The sequence below is a fragment of the Pelobates fuscus genome, chromosome 1 (genome assembly GCF_036172605.1).
Source record: "Pelobates fuscus isolate aPelFus1 chromosome 1, aPelFus1.pri, whole genome shotgun sequence".
NCBI lineage: Eukaryota > Metazoa > Chordata > Amphibia > Anura > Pelobatidae > Pelobates > Pelobates fuscus.
The window spans coordinates 148,417,073-148,439,892 of NC_086317.1; the positions used below are offsets into that span (position 1 = coordinate 148,417,073).

General features: G+C 40.6%; 1 protein-coding gene across 1 annotated transcript in view; it reads right to left on the reverse strand.

Moving 5' to 3' along the window:
* Window positions 1–12,452: 12,452 nt before the first annotated feature.
* LOC134608183 (uncharacterized protein C6orf132 homolog) overlaps window positions 12,453–22,820 on the reverse strand; it is a 47,960-nt gene continuing 37,592 nt past the window's right edge. The window contains exons 3-5 of the mRNA XM_063450849.1: window positions 20,113–20,185; window positions 16,068–19,257; window positions 12,453–12,661 (exon numbers count right to left, since the gene is read on the reverse strand). Coding sequence (XP_063306919.1) covers window positions 12,568–12,661; window positions 16,068–19,257; window positions 20,113–20,185 — 3,357 coding nt within the window. The 3' untranslated portion in view covers window positions 12,453–12,567. The remainder of the gene's footprint in view (window positions 12,662–16,067; window positions 19,258–20,112; window positions 20,186–22,820) is intronic.

Sequence of the window (22,820 nt, forward strand, 5' to 3'; positions counted from 1 at the left end):
ATACGTTTTTTGTTTGTTTTAATCAATGGACCTATTCCATGGGTATGGGCCTGGAACTGCATCTCCATCACCCCCTATGTTAATCTGGCACTGACTATACATATATAATATTACATACTCCCACACTCCCAATAAATACATGCTTGCCTCCCCACACATTCCGCACAAAAACTTACATGCCATAAAAATATTATTATATACGGGATGTAAGGATGGAATATAACAAAGCATCAGTGGTTATAATAAGCAATATGGGGTAATATGGCATATTGTTTGAATAAGTGAAATATTAGATGACATAACATATGGAATAATTATTAAACTACTACGTGTAATGATGTGATGGCATACGACTTGGCATGTGTGAGCGTATTTGACTGAATATGCATTTTTTTGTGCTTTTGGGATCATGGGATGTTTCAAAGTTAAACATATATGACTAGGTATCAGCTGATTTAGGTTTACTTATTAGTCAAGAATTGGATCCTGCTGTTATTAAGAGGTAGGTCCATATCAGAATTTCTTTTTGGACTCACTCCAGTTATTTTTCAAAACTAATAATTCCCTATGTTTACCAACATCTAGAGTCTAGAAGTTAGCCATTTCTGCAATAGAGGCAAAGAAGAAAAACGTTCAATGCCCTCCGACAGAAATGCTTGCGCCCAAAAACTGAAAGGGGTTATAATGAGATCTGAATATTTTGGAGTATCTTAAAGATTTTCTGGTAACAGATTGTACTGGCCTGCATAAGATGTCTGCAGTCCAACCTTGGCACAACCTGTCAGGCCTGCCTTATTTGCACAATCGAGTACTCATAAATGCATGCCTATTTTTAGTCTGTTTTGCTTTGAGACAAACCTGTATTTCCATCTTTTTCTTCTCACGTTCTCTCAGTGCTAAAAAATATTTTTGTAACTGTAAGTTATTTATCAGTGGATCGAATATGCTGGTACAATCTAATGCATGTATTTATTTATTTACTTCCTTCTGATCAGAGATGAAGGATAGAAAAGGGGGTCAAAAGGATTTGAAGTTGAAGGCCTCCAGTCTGACTATTAAGGTGGAGGTAGAAGAGGAGCTGTGCACTGGGCAGAACAGCTTTCCCTCCCGTCCCACACATTTAATATGCTCTGGAATATGGTGTCACTCACTAGCAACCAGTGCCTAAAGGTACATATGTTTCAGAGATTACAGAAATGCAGACAACTGGAAATAAGGTGTGCCAGCAGTTATTCCTTCTTGACATTTCTTCCTAGACACTGGTTTTGCAAGGATTTTTGCCGCCCTAGGCAAAATAAAGATTTGCCGCTGCCCCCCTCCCCCCCCCGTGACATCAAAATGCCCCACCCATATGAACTAACACCATTGCTGCACACAGTGTGTGTTTACATTAAAAAGCCTGCAGGGACAAACTATAGACACCAGAACCACTTTATTAAGCTACAGTGGTTCTGGGGACTATAGTGTCCCTTTAATGTGAGGTAAGTTATAGATTAGTGTCACTAATAATATACTAGATTGCCTACTTACAACCAGATGAGGATGGTGATGGGCTCTGGCTCCAGTCTAGCTCCACTGGTCTGGTGTAGAACAGGATCTCTGGAGGCTGTTTGCAACTGTAGTCACAAAATTCAATGTTCTGGTAGAACGGGAAGCAGCTCCATGTTTTGGGGCCCCAGGGCCTGATGGTGAGTATGACCATAAGTCCCACCTATATGTTCCACCCATGAGTTTGTTCACAGGGAGTGGAGTGTGTAGGGGATGTGTTATGTGTTACTGTAGAGGATCTAATGTGTGTGCTTATGGAATGTAGTGTATAGGGATACCAGTTTGTGTAGGTGATGCAGTGTGTTTGTGTGTAGTGGAAGCAGTGTGTTTTTGCGCTCTCTGTAGCGCTCAGGCGGCTGCAGCATTTAAATGGACGGCGATGAGTGCGCAGGGCGCCCCCTCCTATATGGCGCCCTAGGCGGCTGCCTAGTTCGCCTTATAGGAAGCGCCGGCCCTGGGTAGAACACTAAACTTGGGGCAGTATTTGGAAAGACGCCACCCTCTAAGTCCTCCTGGGAGAATTTGTAGCAAATGTATAGATTTGAAGTAAAAATTGTCCTGTCCCCTAACCTCACCTATCAGTTTTCAGCATAGAGGGCTATATAGACAGTATATCGTTTATGCCAAGAACCAACAGAGGTGCTTTTTCAGCTCTACAACACAGCAACTATAGCATATGCATAGTTGGTTCTATGTTGATTCCTCTAGTAAGTGATTTAGTCCTCTTTATTTGTTTGTTGTTGCATTTGTTCATGGGAAAAAAAATCCATGGGAGTCCCTTGACCATGCAGAATTAGATTTCAAGGCTAGAAAATCCATAGTAAAAGATTTCCTAAGCTTTAAAAATCTCAGTCAGGTGCCCTAATGGCAAAAAATTGAGAAGAAGGTGGAATTGGGGGTGAGTGAGCTACACCAAATCTCACACCCCACCTTGGAGCAGACAATGGTCTGGAAAACCAAAAAATCTCAAGCCAACAAAGGCCTTACTACTAGGGACATCGGCGAGCTGCTGCGGCACTCACAACAGGCCATGTGGGCCAAGATGGAAGATGAAATTTCCTCATACTCCACGGAGGAAGTTTCCATCGACTCAGGAGAGGGCGCATCACGCAGCCTACCAGCAGAGTCTAAACGCAAACCCACAGGGACTGGAGACCCAGTCACAGCTGACTTGCTCAAAAGCATGCTAGTTGAATTGCGCAAAAGATATAGCAGCCGACATGGCCTACTATAAGAGCGCCATTGAAGGGGCCTACTGTGAAGATCTTGAGGCTACTTGGGCCTCATCCATCCCTCCTTTACGCACACCCTCATTTCCCCCCACCCCCTTTCTAGTCCACTACAGGCAATACAAATAGTGGGGTTTTTTTGTAAACGGGAAAGGGGCGAACTCCCTTACCGATATGGCACACACCTTTATACATTAGCACATTCAGCTTCAACCTCAGGCCCACGTAAGGGATGATCGCTTATTATTGTAAATGGCTTTGCTGTTGGAATGTACTCTTCCTTTCATAAAAAATAATAAACAACACTTCACACAGCATGTTACATAGATGCTTACATAGATATAGGGCCCATCGGGTAACCCTAAGTGCATGGGCCACGCAATGTGCCCCGGTGCAGCCACACTAGCGGTCGGTTCCGCCCCTACACGTGGGTGTCATGGTTGTCACCCCTTGATGGCGGCCATGTCCAGCAGCATTCGGTCTATCAAAAATACTGACTAAATACAGTTTCGTCTGGAGCATGGTTAGCAAAATCTGGACATTGTTAAACAGTGTGAAAAATGACTGGATTTTGCCATCCGAATGGCCTGTACACAGCTCAATTGTTTTTACCCATTTAGTATGGGGGCATTCAGACTTCACCCTGGAAGTGTCTACCTTTACACCTCAACATATCCTTATTCCCAACGTCTCCCTGAACAATGCATCATAGGGTGGTGGGGGGGGGGGGGGGGGGGAGGGGGAAGGCTCCGCAAGATAACTTTACAATGTTTATATAAAACAAAACGTTCAACTACAAATACAGCTGTGCTGTTGGCAAAACATCACTTTTAGTTGTGCATTATACATTAAATTAACATCTTAAAGGAACAGTCCAAGAACCATAATGAGTAAAGCACACTGTACTGTTTATGGGGGGGTTTGTTACCTATGGTCAACTATGCGCCACTTCTCAGAAACAGAAATGAGAGCCGGAAGCTCCTGTTAAGAAATTCCATGAGCTCTCCTGTGATATGCCCTACAGGGCTAGAACAGCAAAATGGTTGAGAAAGTCTCACTTCCACCAGCAGAGAGCAGGGCCAGAGGACACCCGGTAGCAAGGCAAACCATGCTAAAGTGGTTTGTCTAGTTACAATGAAGATTAATGCCCCAAGCTGTGTTGTGGTTCTGATGGTTGGAGTGTTTCTTTAAATGATGATCTAAATTGGTTTTCTTAAAGGGTATCATAAGGTGGCCTTACAGAATGGGTACCATAGCACAAAACACTAGGCTGTATATGTTTGGCAAGTGGCCAGGCTGTCTGGCCGATATTGTCAGGGATTGGAAATCAGAATAGTTTTATCTTAATGCAATGTACAAAATATTCTAAAATCATGTCTGTTCTTGCTGATGTTTTATATAACCTGTTGCAACCTAGGACTCACCCCACCTATGTGAGCACACCCTGTGTAGTCATCAAACATGAACAAATGCATGCTGCAGAGTAAGTTCATGCCCAAATTAGATATTTTATTAATGAGGAGAACCTTAAGGGAGGATTACCTTAAAACTGGAATCAGTTTATGAATAGGTGAGACACCCTGCTGTTTAAGAAGATCAGCAAGATATTAATAAAATTGGTCACACAAACAGTCTTCCATAGAATCTAATCTTTTATAGACCATTTCAGTGAGAATCCGTGACGCAGGGAAAATTCTGCACGTGTACAGACAAAGTAACAAATACAATACACGACTTGCATTCTGGGAGTCAGCTCCACTGTCCAAAATATCCCTAATGGAGGTCACGTACACAGTTATCCTTCCTGTACATTGATACACGTGAAGATACGGTTTAAAGCTGAATTATATACCTTTTTAGTCTACTCTGTTCTATTCTAACATGTTTCTTCTCACTTTAATTTAAAAAAAATAAAAAATTATCTGCAGTTGTAACTTTAAAAATAATTTCTGACCATTATGAGTATTATCTACATCTATGTGTGACAAAATGTTTTACCACATAAGGCTTGGAAATCCTGGAAAAGAATGATTCTCTCTCATTGAGAATTATTAGGCTCTAATGTTTTGCCTGAATGCTATTTGGGCTTATTAATTTTTTATTTTATTTTTTTTTTAAATATATTGTTTTATTTTCTGTAAGGCAAAGGATGGGATACAGAAAGGAAATGGGAGGGGAACATAGTATGACAAATCGCTTTACATGGTACAATCAATCGATGACAATCTCAATTCAAGCCTGAATTTGAATTACAATTACCAGTTAGTCGCCTCTGTCTCTGATATAGGACTAAGGAGTCCATTTGTCAATCGGGATAGAGGGGGGGGGGGGGGGAGAAGGGGAGAAGGAGAGAAGGACCACAATTCATAATTTGTCGGCGTCGTCGTGAGTTGACCCGGAGGTATATGTTGGTGTATTGGATATATATATATGGTTTGAAGTTGGAGACATCAGATTCGTATGTTCGCTTTGTATGTCTTTCAACGGTTTTACCGAGATGTTCCAAAGTGCCTCAAAGTATCTTGCAGAGCGTTTTTTGGATCTTTCGGTCTTGTCTTCGTCTCGCAATTGGTCATGTGTGTAGCTATCAACCATGGTTTCCACATGGATTCTAGTCTTGCAGTTCTAAGATAGGACTCCGAGGAGAGTATTTCATACCTATAGTATTGGTGTACTTTCCGTGTTAGCTCTTTGTTTGTCGGACAGTATGTGGATTTCCAATTGAGTGCCAGAAGGTTTCTAGCTGCTAAAATAACTATAGTAGCCACTTGTTTGGAGTTTCTTGGCCATTCATCTGAGAATAGGAGCAGCAAACCGGTTTTGGGGGTGAGAGTAGGGCATCTCCCGATGCCTAAAGTTATCAGGGTTTCGACATGTGTCCATAACGGCTTAATCAACTCGCACTCCCACCATATGTGGGTCATATGTCCTAAGGCTTTCTGGCATCTCCAGCAATTAGCTCCGATTGTTGGGTAGATCTTGTGCAAACGTTGTGGAGTGAGGTACCATCGGTACACGATTTTCTTGTGAGCTTCAATGTGTGTGAAGCAGGTTGTTATACCTCTCAAGGCATCTAGCGATTTGAGCCATTGGTCATCTGGAAGCTTAGGGATGCCCTCCCTTTCCCATTGGGAAGTATATTTGAAGAGTTGCGGTGAACGGCAATCTAGCAGCGTTCGGTAACAAATTGATAAAGTTTTTGGTTTTATCGGGTTCTTTTGGCATCTGGTAATAAGGTTCGCCTTACATATCTGACTAGAGTTAAGCCCTGTGTGTGGGAACTCTACTTTAGTGTTAATTATACTCTTCAATTGTAGATATGAGAAGATAAAGGAGTTCAGAATTTTGTATTTCTCTTGGAGGTCTGAGAATGGTAATATTTGGGCCTTCTCGCATAGGTCATCAATAGATTGTATGCCCTTTTCAGACCAAAGCTTCAGCGACAGCCAGGGAGAAATTGCCTTCAACGCCAATAGGGGAGCGCGAGAATCGAAGTGGTTGAGTTCGGTTGAGTCTCTGTGGATCAGGTCCCAGACTCTCACTGTCAGTGCAGTTGTGGGGTATAGTGAAATTCCCTGTGGGCGATATGGCTTGGGGGTCCATAGAAGATTTTTTGGAGAGTGTGGGTACATCCTCTCACTTTCCATATCCACCCATTGGTATGTGTTTTGCTGTGCATGGAGTCGGACTGCTGATTCCAGTATGGCTGCTCTATAGTATGTGAGCAACTTGGGTAATCCCACCCCTCCTTCCCTGGGAGTCGTTTGCAGTAGGGATAGTGGCAAGCGCGGTTTCGATTTGCACCAAATGAATCTGTTCAGCGTACTTTGCAAATTCCTAAACCACATTAGTGGGACTTGTATCTGTAACATCCTGAATACGTAGAGTATTTTCGGTAGTATCATCATCTTAATGGTTTGTATTCTACCTAACCAAGAGATGTGGACTGCCTTCCATGCTTGGAAGCTCGAGATGCACATATTGATCAGCGGTGTATAGTTCAGTGAGATCATTTTCTGGGCGTGGAGTGCCAATTTGATTCCCAAGTAGGTGACATATTCGCGCCTCCATTCGTATTGGTAAGCGGACTGTAGAGCTTGTAGGCGGTGTATTGGTATGTTAATCGGTAATGCTTGTGTTTTTGCTGTGTTTAATTTATAGAACGAGACTAAGCCGTATTTGTGTAACAGACTCATGAGTCTAGGTAACGAGGATTCTGGTTGACTGAGGGATAGAAAGATGTCATCCGCAAACATTGCTAAGCGGTAGTTATGCTTGTGAATCTGGATGCCTTCGATCAGCGGATCTTCTCTGATTTTATGTGCCAGGGGTTCTAGTGATAAAATAAACAATAGTGGTGATAGCGGGCAACCTTGCCGTGTGCCATTGGTAAGGTTGAAAGGGGTGGATATAAACCCCCCGTTTGAAACTTGAGCGGATGGTGAGCCATAGAGTGCCATTACACCTTGTATGAATTCTTGGGGGAAGTCGTACTTTTCTAGGACAGTTGTCATATAGGACCAATTCAGACGGTCGAAGGCCTTCTCGGCGTCTAACGCCAATAGTAGGCCTTCGGTATTGTGTGATTCCATGTGTGACAGAATGTTTATTATCTTCCTTGTATTGTCGCAGCCCTGACGGCCTCGAATAAAACCTGATTGGTCTGTGTGTACAATTCTGGGGAGGATTGGCGCTATTCTGTTAGCTAAGAGTTTCGCGTAGATCTTCGTATCACAATTAAGCAGAGAAATAGGCCGGAAGTTAGAGCATTGGGTGGGGGATTTTCCTGGTTTCGGGAGTGTCGATATATACGCTTGGAGCATATCAGCTGGCAACTTGCCCGTGCAAAAGCAATGGTTGTATAGTTTAGTCATATATGGAGCTAGGATGTGACCAAAGGTGCGGTAGTACATGTTTGAGAAACCATCTGGCCCTGGTGATTTGTGCTTTGGGAGTTGAGCTATGGTGCGAAGAGTTTCATCTACTGTGAAGGGCTTGGTTAGGCTCAGGCATTCTTCTCTTGTTATCTGGGGTAAGTCGACATCTCGTAAAAAGTCATCAATGTCTTCTTTCCTAGGTTGGGAAGAGGGATCTTCTGTGCCTAGATTGTACAGCTTGCTATAGTAGTTGCTAAATTCATCAACTATGTTCTGTGGGTTCGTTATTTTGTGACCGCTAGTTGATTGAAGATAGGCTATTCTTGTGGCTGCCATTCTAGTCTTGAGTTGTGCAGCCAAAATCTTCCCAGCTCTGTTGCCTTCTTTAAAAAATTTGTGTTTCATTCTCGTGAGGTAGAAAGTGGTCTTGGCTGTTTCTAGGTCGTTCAGTTGTGTTTGTAATTGTAGGATCTTCGAGGTTGTTTCGTAGGATGGGGTATGTTTGTTTGTGCGTGTTAGGTTATGGAGTTCTGTGAGTATATTTGTATATAACAGGAGTCTTTGTTTCTTGTTGTAGCTTGAGTGTTTGATGAATTGGCCTCTAAGAACGGCTTTATGTGCTTGCCACAGGCTTTCGGCCCCGACTTCTCCATCGTTATTTATTTCAAAGTAGGTTTGTAGTTCTTCTTGGATTTGTGCTACTAAATTGTGGTCTGTCAGCAAAGTGTCGTTGAGGCGCCATGTTCTATTGCCCTGGGTAGGGTGCTGTGTCAAGATTGCTAGGGTAATGGGAGCGTGGTCAGACCACGTTATATCTCCAATGCTGGTCGTAGCTACTTTTGACAGTAATGTGGTTGGTAGAAAGAATCTATCTATACGAGAGTATGAAATGTGACTTGCTGAGTGGAACGTATAATCTCTAGCTGACGGGTTTAGTGTTCTCCACACATCTAGGATGCCATGGTTTGTGAGTGTCTGGTCTATCAGTGATGCGGACCTTAGTCTTGTCTTATTAGTTCGTGAGTCTACTGTGTCTGTGGATGTAGTGTCTAAGGTGGGGTCTAGTAGACAGTTAGTGTCTCCCCCTATGATGATATCTCCATATTTGTGTGCCTCGGTGATGGTGAAGATTTTATCTAGAAATGCGTGTTGGTCATTGTGAGGGCCGTATATGTTAACTAAAGTCATTTGAATGTTGTTTATAATGCATTGTATAAGAAGATATCTGCCTTCTTTGTCTTTGATTAGTTGAAAGGACACCGTCTTGCTTATTAAAATTGACACTCCCCTTTTTTTTGCTTTGTATGTGCTATGGAATCCCAAGGGGAAGTATTTGGAAATAAATTTTGGTTTCTTGTTTGTTTGAAAGTGAGTCTCTTGGTAGAATGCAATATGGGCGTTCTGTTTTCTCGCTTCCGCAAGAGCTAATCTTCGTTTATGGGGTGTATTCAACCCTTTGGTGTTTAAGGAGAGGATGTTAAGCGCCATGGTGTCTGTGTTGGGACGCAGTAGAATTTTTCGGCGTCATAGAGGATACGGGTTTATTGAAACCAGTGATGTAGGCCCAAGGTCTTCTTGCTATGGTTCGTTGTCTTAGATTTGCGGTCTGTCTGTAGTTACGAGTATCGATTTCGCAGTTGAGTTTCTTCATTTTCATATGTGCGTTCTGGAGGATGTTCTGATTCTGGGATTGTGGTCCTGAGAGAAATGGAGGGGGGAAGGAGGGAAAACAAGGAACTAGAAACAAACTATATACATTAAACAGTAAGCCTCTAAGGAGAGGCTGAAAATAATTTCGGCTTGCGCCGACCATATACATAGGTAAGGTCTCCAGAGTGGGACCTCTAAAAAAAACTCGATTACCTGGGCGTTGAGGCCCACAGTGGGGGTATAGACTCCCCAAGTTGCATAAAGAGAGACTATCCTTTGCTTCATACATTACTACGGTCAGTTAGGTACCTGAACTAGTATAACTTTTGAAGTGCTAATTTGCAGTGGTGGTGATCTACTAAGGTGGTAGACAGATAGGGTGTAACGAATTAGTTCGAATTATTATTATTATTTTTTTTTTTTTTCTTAGTGTAAATTTAATAGATAAGCTTTAAACATTAAACATTCCCATTAAAGCCACCGCTTGGGTGATTTCGCAATTGCTTCAATATCGCATATGGATCATATATCCCACCTCTATCTGGGCTCCTAGTATTATTCTGGCTATTACAGCATGCACAGTAAATACATTACCACCTTTATTGTCAACCTCCGAGGCCACCGATCTATGTTGCACGGCCAAAGGTTCAAGCTAAAGGGCTTTGTATAACTATGAACCCTCAAAGTCAATTAGGTAATCTGTGTTTCTCCCATCCTGGGGTTATTTTCTGGGGTGTTTTAGCTGCTAACTGGCTTCCTGTCGGTGCTCTCGGGTCTTCTGGTATCGGTATGTTCCATTCTGCTAGGGCGCGATGTCCATCTGCCGTTGTAAGGATGTGTGTTTCTGCTCCATCTTTCTTCACAATGAGACGTGTCGGGAATCCCCACTTATATGGAATCTCCGCTGCTCTCAGCGCTCGAGTGATGGGCGTGAGGGACCTTCTTGCAGCTAGGGTGTTTGCTGATAGATCTGTATAAAGTTGAATCTTGTGGAAAGCTTCAGGGAGAGTAGGATTCTTCCTGGAGGCCAGCATTATCGATTCTTTGGTGGTATAATAATGCACCCTTGTGATGGTGTCGCGGGGTGTGGAAGCTGGCAAGTGTCGAGGTCTGGGCAAGCGATGTGTTCTGTCCAGCAGCAGATTTGACTCGGGTATATTCGGCAATAAGTGTCTAAAGAGAGTAGTAACATAGGTGCCTAATTCTCCAGGGCTGACCTCTTCTGGAATCCCTCGTATTCGAATATTATTCCTCCTATCCCTATCTTCTTGATCTGTTAACTTAGTGAGGATATATGACAGTTTAGAATCCACGCTTTCAAATGATGCCACAGCATTGTTGTGTGCTGCGATTATCTCCTCTGTCTTATTCTCCAGACAGTCAGTGCGTTCTCCCAATGATTGTACCTCTGCTCTAATCTCTCTGGCTAATTTGTCAAAATCCGCTTGTAGGGATGATTGCAGGGCATTAAGCATTTTTTGGATAGAGGCTTCAGTGGCTGGTGTTTCCCTGCGTGAGATGGAGGTGAGGTCACTTCTGCCGGAACTCGAGGCCGGTGATTGAGGCCTACCGCCGCCATCTTTGAGGTCGCACTGCGTTGAGGCCATAGCTGCGATCTGGAGGGTAGGTGTTTCTTTTACCTTCCTTTTCGCGGATGAACGCTGCGACATGCTGACGGGTGCTTACTCCGGTGTGTGTTGCAGTTTTGAGGGTTAGTCTCTCGGTAAATGCTCGTTTATTTGCTGTATTAGGGGAGTTTGACTCGGAGCCCGTCTCTCACACGTCCATTCGCGTCCGCGGTCAGGCCACGCCCCCTTTCTTATTTTATTTTTTAATTCTTTATTTTTCATTTCGGTGCATCAGGATCACATTTTTATACATATGTGCAGTAAGTTTAGAGAGAATTTCGTGAGATATTCGCACCATTTTGGGTCAAGCATTAAACAGTTCGATACAACAGTAACATTTTGAACAATTTTTTGCGATCGAGGCAGAGATGTTCGACTGTTTCGTGTCATTGGGTTTCAGGTAAGGCATGGCGTGTTTTAACAATATATATGTTCAGTAGACTTGATGGTGGTGGTACTCTACGTGAGTGTTGAAGAGTTGGGCTGTTCGTGAGGGAGCAGGTGTGTTATATTCCAGCTCTGTGGGCTTATTAATTTTTAAATACGGTTTTGGCTTTCTTTCTTAGGAGGTCCATATCTCTTTAAGACATTACTACTTTTGGATTTACTTCAACATTGTTTATATTACTCTATTTTATTTAAAATAAAAAAAAACGATTTACCCACTAGTTATGCAGATAATAAAAATATGCAAACCACCAATACAATTCATAAAATATTTTATTGTTTTAAAATAGACATACATAAGCATCCGAACTAAAAAGCAAAAAAATAAAAACAAAAAGATAGTACAACAGTTTCTAATAACACTATGTATAACAAGGCAGAGTACCCATCAAAGAAATACATATTTAAATGAACATACATACAGAAAGTGCTTTTATTGGTTATCTTCAAAAGCAAGATAGCCACCTACAAAGTATGTACATGTCAATAACAGTTATACACAGTGGCATTTTTATAGTTCATATTTATCGAATGCATTTTGATTTTTTTAATTGTAAAAACAATAATATACAGTAAATGTATGAATAATAAAACGATTGGACATAAGCAAGAAAATACAGTAGTTATGAACAAGAAGTAAAAGTAAAAATGAAACAAATAAATAAGTTATATTGACTAGTTCTGATCCTCCAAATATTTGGTTGAGGCGTTTAATATATATATATATATATATATATATTTATTTATTTAAATGAATCAATTTTCTAGGTTTTCCAAAAGTTAAACTGAAGGACTAAAAGGATTAAAAAAAATATATATATATATATAATATGTTTATGTCAGATAATTGCATATCAAAATGTACAGGGGAAAAAAAAAGAAAAAGAAAAAAACACTTAAAACTGAAAGAATGATAGACATAAAACAATGTATAGATACAGGATAGAAGACACACAAAGAAATATTTAGCAGCCATTTGTAATTAACCCAAACATTATAAATATTATATTTACATTTCCTTTGTATACGTTATGACATACTGTAAAGTATCACAGCAAAAATCAATAAAGAAAAATTTCATTTTTACACAACGTTTGAGTAAGTACAGAGATGACTTTGATCTGGAAACCTTTTGTCTACCTTTACATAACATCAGAAGATCTGTATAGGCAGATGTTGACTGGAACTTCAGAGGTAGCCTCCTTGATATGAATTGGTGATAGGCTGCCTTGTGCCTGGTCGGACTGTGAAGGTCATTCCTTGATAGCTGCTCTGTGGCCTACTGTGGGAAGCAAACATAGGAGATCAGAATAGGTAGAGAAGGTTGAACAATTTCTCTTTACATGAGACAAGAATCTGGTTAGCCATTATTTTAATAACAAGCCAATATGAAGTACTGTGCCTCATCTTAATGAAAGAAGGTACTAATGCATGTGCATTACAGCTTCCTCATACATGTGAATTTAACCAGTCATTTGTCAAATCAATGGATGCCACTCACGGTTGAAGTGCCTTTGTGAGTGCCAGTTATTACATTTTACACAAAACTACTGAGCATAAGCATCAACAGTACATTACATTGGGGTATGTTCAAAACAAAATGTAAACAAAAACTGGAATTTGCGCTCTATGTCTGTTCAACCATAATTCACCTCTTTCATATTAAGTGCATCCTCACTTATATATATATATATATATATATATATATATATATAAATATATAATTCAGGAGAAACAGGGCCTTAATTTCTCATTAACTATTTATATATGAAACAATGTATGATATATTTGTATTCAGCAAAGTCTCGCAATACCTTGGGTTCCCTACTTTTGCAAATGGTATGCCATCATTGGAATAATTCTCATTCTTGGGCTACCATACGGTCTCAAAGGCAACATTACCAAACTGGCAAATTTCAATGTGAAAGAAATGAAATGCAAGCCTTATATTTGACTCTCTAACTTTCCAAAACACCATAAAACCTGTACATAGGGGGTACTGTTATACTTGGGACACTTCACTGAACACAAACATTAGTGTTTCAAAACAGTATAATGTATTACAACAACATCGTCAGTTAAAGTGCCGTTCATGTGTGAAAAATGCAAAAAAGTCACATTTACAAAAAATATCATCGTTGTAATACAAGTTACCATTTTGAAACACTAATATTTGTGTTCAGTGAAGTCTCCCGAGTAAAACAGTACCCCCATGTACAGGTTTTATGGTGTCTTGGGAAGTTACAGGGTTAAATATAGTGCTTGTGAATTGCATTCTCTGCACTTTCTGCCTGTGTTGTCAGGTATGTCAATCAAATTTTAATTAATAAAATCACATAAGTATGCAAACAGATTACTTATATATACACACGTAGAATTTTAATATATATGTATTTTCATTCTACATGTATACTTATGTAATCATTAATGTAATAATATATTTATAAAATAAATACAGTTAGAATGAAATTACATATGTTTATATAATTTTTTTATATTTTATTATAGATATATATATATAAAATATATATGTAATATATATAATATATATGTAACTTCATTCTAAGTGTATTTTAATACCAATATATGTACTTATTTTAAAAAACACTACATATGACGTTGCATATATACACACACACACACATTTAATTTATTTTAAATATTTTTATTTTTTACACTACCCACACTGACAGCCCAGACAGTCCCCCTGCTAGCAGATCCACAGCCAGCTATAGGGGGCACGTGATCGCTCTTTGAGAGCAATCACATGGCCCCCTGGGGGCCTGATTTGCTGTGGGTGGGCTACCTGGGCTGTCAGGCAGTCCTCCCGAAGAGGATAGCGGCGGAGGTAAGTCCACTGGAGCTCCAGGGGTAGAAAGCCGTTACAGCGTTCTATGCCGCCACAATGGCTTTATAGCCCATTATAAACAAGGCGAAAGAGAGAACCATTTGGCCCTGCATTATGGTGTGTGTCTAAGCACACCTACTACAACCATTGTGCATGCCTACTGATTCTGCACACATGTGACTTTATAGGTTGAAGGACGGTCTTCACAGGAATGAACAATACCAGGGATGTTGGAATTTAGATCTCTATGTGCATCTTACTGTATTACTTTCTCTTAGCAGGAGTAAAAATAAATCCATTTAAATCTGAAAACCAGAAGATTATAAAACAATTTGTATTAAAATTGGCACTTAATGGTGCTATCCATGCATAATATTTTTTCAGGTATCCTCCAAAAAAAAAAAAAAAAAAAAAAAAAAAGGAGTTGGGTTGCTCTCCTCACTTTAGAGGAAATATAGCTCTAGGAGTACACGTACTTAGAATTTAGTATATGTCCAGGTTTACTTTTTAATAGGGGCAATGACCTGTGGGGGGCACTCTGTGTGAGTGCTGGTTTAAAGGCTCCATGGCCACCCTCAAGCATAGCATCTCCCCTGCTGAGCAGCCTCTTCTCGGAGCGGATGACTCTACTCTGTGATACTGTAACCCCAGCACTGTGCTCAGAGTGCACAGCTCTCCTGTACACACATTAGAAACAGAATGAACCTCCTAAAGACTGTCTCCCTTCTCCCCCAGGCACAGCATTCAGTTATGGCTTATCTGAAGGATAAGGACACCGATTATATTGTGCATATGTTAAATTGGTGTATATGTATATAGTGTGACTATATGTAAACTGTTGTGACGGTGTACACGATATTGGGGGATTATATAAATTAAAATGTATGTGTGCGCGTGTGTTATCCTAAACGTTTGCTCACTGTGTCTTTTCTCCCAAAAAGGTCTGTCTGTTTCCCAAATATTTCATTTGTTTCTCGTTTGGAGAATTATCTCCCAGTGTCTTCTCCGTAAATGTTCAATTAGCCTGTCTTTTCCCTAAATGTCTCCCCAGTCTTCATGGTCCATATCTGTTCCCTAACTTTCTCCCCAATCTGCGTGTTGCTTGCATGTCTTCCCAGGCTCCCAGAGTTTTGTTTTTGCTTTTCACAAAAAGGTCATGACTTGTCTTTTTTTAAAGTAGCAGAAAAGTCAACAGACCAATTAATATCAACAAAGTTGTAGTTTTAAAGCGGAAAACAATGTCTTTATGAAACACTCATATTGACTGTGTTGGAATTTCACTGAAATGCCAACTCAGTCAAAAAATATACTGCAACAAAGTAAAGGCTACTTTGCCTCAGTATTTTTCCTATGCCTGACACTTACATTTGGTGGAGCTACTGTCATCTAGAAGTGTCAACCCCCCAGCAGGCACCAGAAATAGCCACAAGAAGTTGGCTCCATCTATAGAGAAAACGAAGATGGTGGCACCCACGACGGACCGGTTCGGTGAAGTTAAACTCACCTTTGCCGTCCCCCCTGGCAAATGGACCCCAGGAACTAAATTACCGTTGGGGGTCTTTGCAAATTATGCAAAGGCCTCAAATTTTGACAGAGCCGCTGTCACCCTGCATTGTAAAACATTGCAGTTTTGTAGACCGTGTAACCAAGTGGGGTGGGATGATTTTTCTTTTTCAGGTATTTAGTTTTATTGTCTCCCCCTCACTAGTTTTAGGGTGAGAGGGAGTAGGTAAGGATTCATTTAATTGTACTTGGGTGGGGGGGAGGGGGGTGACTAGGGGCTTGAGAATTTATAATCTTATAATACTTATAATCTATCAAATTAAACTGTAAACTGTACCTGGTTGCGGCTTTGTTGACAGGATATTCTGGATTTGAAGGTTTGTATTTCAGGTCATTCACAGGTGCCATTCTATTTAGATTTTCAGAGGACACTCTCCTTCCCTGCGCGAGGTATCTTGATGTAGGAGCAGTGGAACGACGTGGGTCTGCAGCCATAGTGGAATTAGACTGAATTTGCATTTGACTGTAAGGCATGGACAAACCTAAAGAAGATCTTACATAATTTCTAGGGGCTTCTGGCTCAGGCATATACAATCGTTTCTTAATGAGAGAGCTTTTATGTGAATCTCTGGTGACTCCAGTATTGTAATCAGTACTAGTGTATCTATTGTAATCCCTGGTGCTTTCAGTTGTTTGTGATGCCAAGGAATTATTTGTTCTAGAATTGAAGTCATTGATTGGCATGCCAAAATCAGACTTCATACCATCACTATAAATCGATGTTCTGTTTTGCTTACCAAGATCATTCATACTTGGCTCTGGACTGTTCATGAATTCTGCAGGAGGTGGAATAATTTTAAACTCCAGGTCTTCAATGGGTTTTGGGGCTGGAGTGGGGGATGGAAAAGAGGAAATATTAAAGTGGAGTAAGTCATTCTGGTGCAACATGTTGTTAGAAACTGGAGAATCAATTGTAGACTGAATTTGACTATGCTGGAGTTCTGATTTGTAACTCCGATAGTCATCACTTTTCGTCAGTATGTCTGGATTTACAGAAATATCCATAACTCTGTCATATTGTGTCCTTTGACCTCTGAAGACTTCATTCTCTCTGAACGGAGGTGCACCACCTACATTTGAGGTTTGAAATTCAAAGTTTCTCCAGCTTGATTTATTCTGAGAGCTTTCTGTATCACTGCTCATACGATTAGCTCCAGTTGAAGGGTCACTTAGAGACACCAAACTACCTTCTTGAGAAACCTGTCGTCTAGTCTCTTGATTGGGCACAACAACAAAAGTGTTTGTATTCCCATCTCTGTGCTGAGAGGTGAATGAACTGGTAACAAATCCATTTGTAACAGAAACTTTAGGCAAACTACTACGGTCTGTAGATCGAGCTCGTGGTCCATTTTGGGCACGCTTCTTTGCTGCCAAGAGCAATGCCATTGGTGATCCAGCATCAATTTTTTCTCCAGTACTAGGATGTTCATGTACACTGTCACGTGGAGAAGTTGGAGATTGTGTGGATGTTTGTTTCGGTGATGGGATTTCTTCAGATTCAGAGACATTATCTTTCTCTACACTTGGCCCTGTATCAGATTTTGATGACTCTGTATCAAATGTCCAGCTACCTGCTGATGCTTTCCTTTGATGATGTGCCTTGTATGAGGTTACTGGATTATTTCCAATATTTGATATATTTGTTGCTTTTGGTGGTGAAGGTGGTACCTGCACTGGAGGTGGGAATACTGAGGGATTTTTCACTTCTATAGGAGGTGTTTTAGGAACAGAGTCTTTTGTATTTCTGAGTGGAAAATAGTCTGGCTCAGGAATTTGAATATCCTTATTGTTACTTTTAGGAAGCCACTCAGAGTTGTCTGTATCAGTATCCTCTTTCTCAGGTTTGGCAGGTAAGAGAGGGACTTTCAACATTAAAGAGTTAACCAATGTATTTTCTCCACCCTTGACATTAAGATGCTTCTTATTTCCTTCTATTCCTGGTCGTGAATTATTGAGGTTGAACATTTTCTTGTCATCTTTCTTTGGTGATGACAAGAGGGCTTCCAGCTCTTCCTTGATTTTACCAACTCTATTTTTCTGATCATCATCGTTGTTCTTCAAGTTCAAAGGTGGTTCAGCAGGTTTAATCTCAATTTTATTATTTCTCTGAATCTGTTTGAGACTTTCCTCTCTTGCCTGCAGTGCCTTGAGTAAAGGTTGCTGTGAGGATTGGTTAGATGGAGTTGCAGGTGGTGGTAATGGTGGAGGTGCTGGGGGTGCCTTTGGTGGTGGAGGTGGGGGAACCATTAATGGTGGTGCAGGAGTGATTATCCCACTTTTTTTAGACAGTGAAGGAGACTTTTGAGAAATAGTAGGCAAGGGAGGGATACATGTAGGAGCAGGTGGAGCCACTGGAGGATTCAATGCTGGTGGTATTGGAGATAGAGCAGGTGAACCTGTAGATGGTATTGTTGGTGCTCTTGAGACAGGTGGTGGAGGCACAAATGGTGGACATGGCGGAGCCATAGATGGTGGTGGAGGTGGAGGGGATGTAGGTGGTGGTGGTGGTGTGGGTGGGGCTTCAGACAGATATTCTGAGTCATTGACCACCTCATGTGTGATTTTATTAAACTCTGTACTGCTCTGAGGATGTTTAGATTCTGCATTAGTCTGATTTTTAACTGAAACCATTGGCGACGGATTTAATGCTTTTTGGTTAATTACAATGGAATTATACTTTTGTTCAACTTCAGTTGACTCCTTATTAGCAGCCTTTTCAATTATTTGATCTATGCTCTGAATTGCAGAGTGTGGATCTTCCATTATTAGCATGGATTTTCTCTTGTTTAATGTATCATTTAAAGATTTTTGTCCTTGTGCGATGGTGAAGAGTTTTGCTTGGACATTAGGGTTAAAACTTGAGGGAACTGGGGAGCTTGGAGGTTCGTTTGCATTATTGATATTTGTATTATCACTTTGCTGGAACATTGTTTGCATAGAAGAGATCCTAGTTGGGGCAGGAGGAGGAATTTTGAAGGACCGTGGCAATGTAGAATGAGGTTCTGCGTAATGGTTTGTCTGCCCAGGTTTATACAATATATTCGGATTTAAGGAAAAACGATTAGGCAAACCCACAGGTCCATCTGTTGGTAATGAATTGAGACGAGTTTCAGATTTCCACTTGGTGGCATTTTGCATTTGCTGGTGTTGTTCACCAACTGACATAATATTAGGGGGAACAGGAGCAACAGAATTTTGTACCACAGGCGTAGAATAATTTGGTGTTGGTGGTATAAAGTCAGGTGGGCTTGGAGAAGCTGGAGAGGATATTGTAGATGGTGGTGGACTCTCGTTAGGTGGAGGTAGAATAGGGGGAGGAGGTGGTGGCATGGTTGGTGGAGGAGGTGGTGGCACAGATGGTGGTGCAGGGATTTCTTCGTCAAGGTTGTCTTCATAGTAGTTCATTTGTCTCAAATCTCCAACTGAGCTGCACATTCGGTAGTTTCCATTTAATTTTGACCCATTACCTTAAGTAGAAAAGTAAATTGATAACCCATGGTTAGCCATTATAAATAGAGTGTCTACTACTATTAGAAACAAAAATAAATCACAGTATTTGAAAATACATACATTTTACATATATTACACATAAACATTTAAGTCACAGATGGGTTTCCAAACTAAGCAACAGGGCTGCCATCAGGGCCACCTGGTCCCATGTGTAGAGGCAGAACTGCACTGGGGGCCCGCATGCTGATAGGGCCCATCGGGTGGCCCAAGTATTTAGGGCCACCAGGTGGGCCCTATATCTTCCAGGGCCTGGTCAGCGCTGCGGCCGTATAATTGCTGGGAGACTGTCAGTCTGTCTGTCTCTTTGAGTATCTGTGTCCTTTTGTATCAGTGTACTCCATACAAGAACATTATTACATTCAAACACAAAAACACACTGCATCCACAAAACACACACCCTGTATCCACTCTACAAACGCTGCTTCCTTGTGGGCAGATTTGGAGGCGGGCCCTGGGGGCAGGATTTGGAGGCATGCTCCGAGGGGCCCAGACCTTGAGCTGTGTTAGGGGCCCCAACATTTCTGATGGCAGCCCTGCTAAGCAATATATTTTTCATTCTTTGTTCAACATCATTAATTAGACATATTTATTGCGTATTCACATTTTGAAGAGTACACAAAAATATATAATCTGTTTTGTGTAGTGTTGTTCCGGGTCTCAGTCTCTCTTAGATGGCTGAATTGTGTAAGTAGGCTAGGAAAAACACTTTTTTTTTTTTTAGAATACCAAACACCATATACACACACAAATATTTATAAACATTTGTATTTGATTTTTCTCTTTTGTCATAAAACAAAATTTTCAGTTCATACCTTGGTACCCATTGTCAGGAAAATTAGCTGGAATGGATGGTGTTGGCACTGCCAATCCCTGTGTCTCTGTGTTCTGGAAAATAAAACAAAAAAACCCCCACAAAAGTCAGTGTAAATGATTGAGGGTAGTACTCCCATTAAAACAAAATCAGATTTCTCAAAACAGACATTTTGTGGTGAAAGAAGGGGGCTTCAGTAATACCCATGGCCAGTCTTAAAAACGTTCAGAAGCCTGTGTGCCCTTCTCATTGGAGTCTAGTGTCAGATAGCTTCATTTAGTGATGTACAGCAGACCTTTGCTCACACTAAACGAGGAAGTGACAGATGCCAAATTAAGACAAAAAAAAAAAAAGACAAAAAACACAACCAGCATATCTAGCTGTAACAATCATGTGTGGGTGTATCCCTTTAAGAAAACAGAAATTGATAACAGAGATATTGTCTTAATTGTCGTAATAATTGAAGAAAAAAAACACAACAACTTTAAAGCGGCCCTGTTAGCCTATACTTACCCAACTTCTATATGTTCCTCTTCCTTACTCCTAAACTGTCCTTTTTTGTTCTATTTCTACTAATATACAAAGTAAATAAGGCAAAGTATGGACTGTCACCTTATGTATTTTTTTTTCTATGCTTGATAAAACTTGACAAAGACCTTTGTCACTTCCCCCAGCCTTTGCTAGCGAATAAGGTTTAATCTCACTCATCACAAGACAATATCTATAAAATGATCCTATAGTCTCGCATGATCATCCATATACCTCTGTACGGTATTCTCACACATGCGCAAGACTACACTACCAACATGAGCTCTTTGCAGATCAAGTACCAGGAGCTGAAGAGGAGACGCAGGAAGATCATGGCAGCAGGTTTAGGTTAGTAAAACTCCCACTTATTATAGACCCCAGAAGGTGATAGACACTTTACGACCAATAGTAAATTAAATAACAAAACCAGGAAAATTAAGGTGTAGGTGGTGTTATTTAAATATATAGCTCGGTGCAGCACAAAAAACACACCTGAACGTATTGTCACTAAATACACTCAAATAGATACAACTAAGAGCAAAAGGTGAAAGCGCACACATTGATTATATTTTACCTTAATTATATAACAAACCGGTCCTTTTTCAGTAAAATAGTTAGATCCTGCATAGCATAGGCATAAAAAAAATATAATCGTGTAACATGTAATACACCGTAATAGAATTCCAGGGTAAAAAATGGAACACACAATTATCAGAGCCTTTAAAAGTTGGCTCTAAACTATAAGCGCAGTTCATCCATCATAGGGATAATAAGCAGCAAATATGGTACCACTGGAGCTGAAGTAAATCCAGGAAGAGTCAGGAACCAGGTAAGAAATTTATTGTGATAAAACAAAATATTTAAATAAACAAGAAAACAGGAGCACAATGCGTTTCAACCAATTTAGGTCTTCCTCAGGTGAAAACTTAACGTGTGTATACATATATACCCCACATAATAAGCATTAATAGACACATGCAATTTTATTTCGTCCCGAATACAAATTTGGATGAATTTCAGAAATTCGGACATTTGGATGCTTCCACTATTCCTCGTTTTTCACTTCTAAGCTTTCAGCCGTCGCTATGGCAGCGGCTATTTTGTATGCCGTGTTGCCAAGGCGACGTGACTACTGCAGTAGCGCACATACGGCATTAGGTCATGTCTGGGGGCAGAGCTTTAATGCACATGCGCCTGTAACCCAGAAGGATGCCGCCGGCGATTCACAGCACCTGTAGGGAGTCCTTACCTATACATTTGTCTTTGATTGTACTTGAAAGCCTTGAAGCAGGACTGAAATCTAGAAGATGACCACAAAAGAATTACAGCTCAACAGCGACATACACTTTCTACCCATCTGCATGAAAAGACAGCAAAAATCCACTTGCTACTACGCACAAATCGCAGTATGCTGAAAACCTGTGTAAATGCACTAGTGAGAAACTAGGGAACCATCTCATCCACCAGCTCTACAACAAGAAATATAGCATACAACACAAACACACACATATACATATACATATATACACACACACACACACACACACACACAAACAACTAGAACATGATCTACACTATTTTTCCGAAAAGCAACAACTGGACCATTTTAAGAAGAAAAATAATAAACTCATCAGACTCCATAAGATTATCACGACCATTTGGCAGAGAAAGAGAAATGGCAAGAGAAATCTGGTATTGTTAACATTTCGGATTATCAACTGACTCAGAAGCATCAGTTCTCTCCAAAGGATTATCATTTTGCCCTAGCACAAAACGTTATGACTTTGGACTCTACTCTGACGTGGAAGAATTTTTCAGAAGGATGCAACCTAAGGAATACTTCCATGACAAAGAGAGCACTGGAACCACAATGGATTACAACAGGAAAAAGAACACAAATTTCAATCCAGCACCAGGACGAAATGCCAAACTGGACAGTTGCATTGAAAGTTTCCGTCTAAGAACAGTATCCTTGACAACCAAACAAAAGGAAATGTTTCATAATCTCTCAGTACAGGAACAAACGGCTATAAATGACTTGAAAAATAATCATGCTATCACCATCAAACCAACAGACCAGGGAGGAGCAGTAGTGATAATAAACACACAGGACTATATAAAAGAGGAGGACAGGCAATTGACAGATGACAAATACTATAGAAAACTAAATGAAGACCCCAC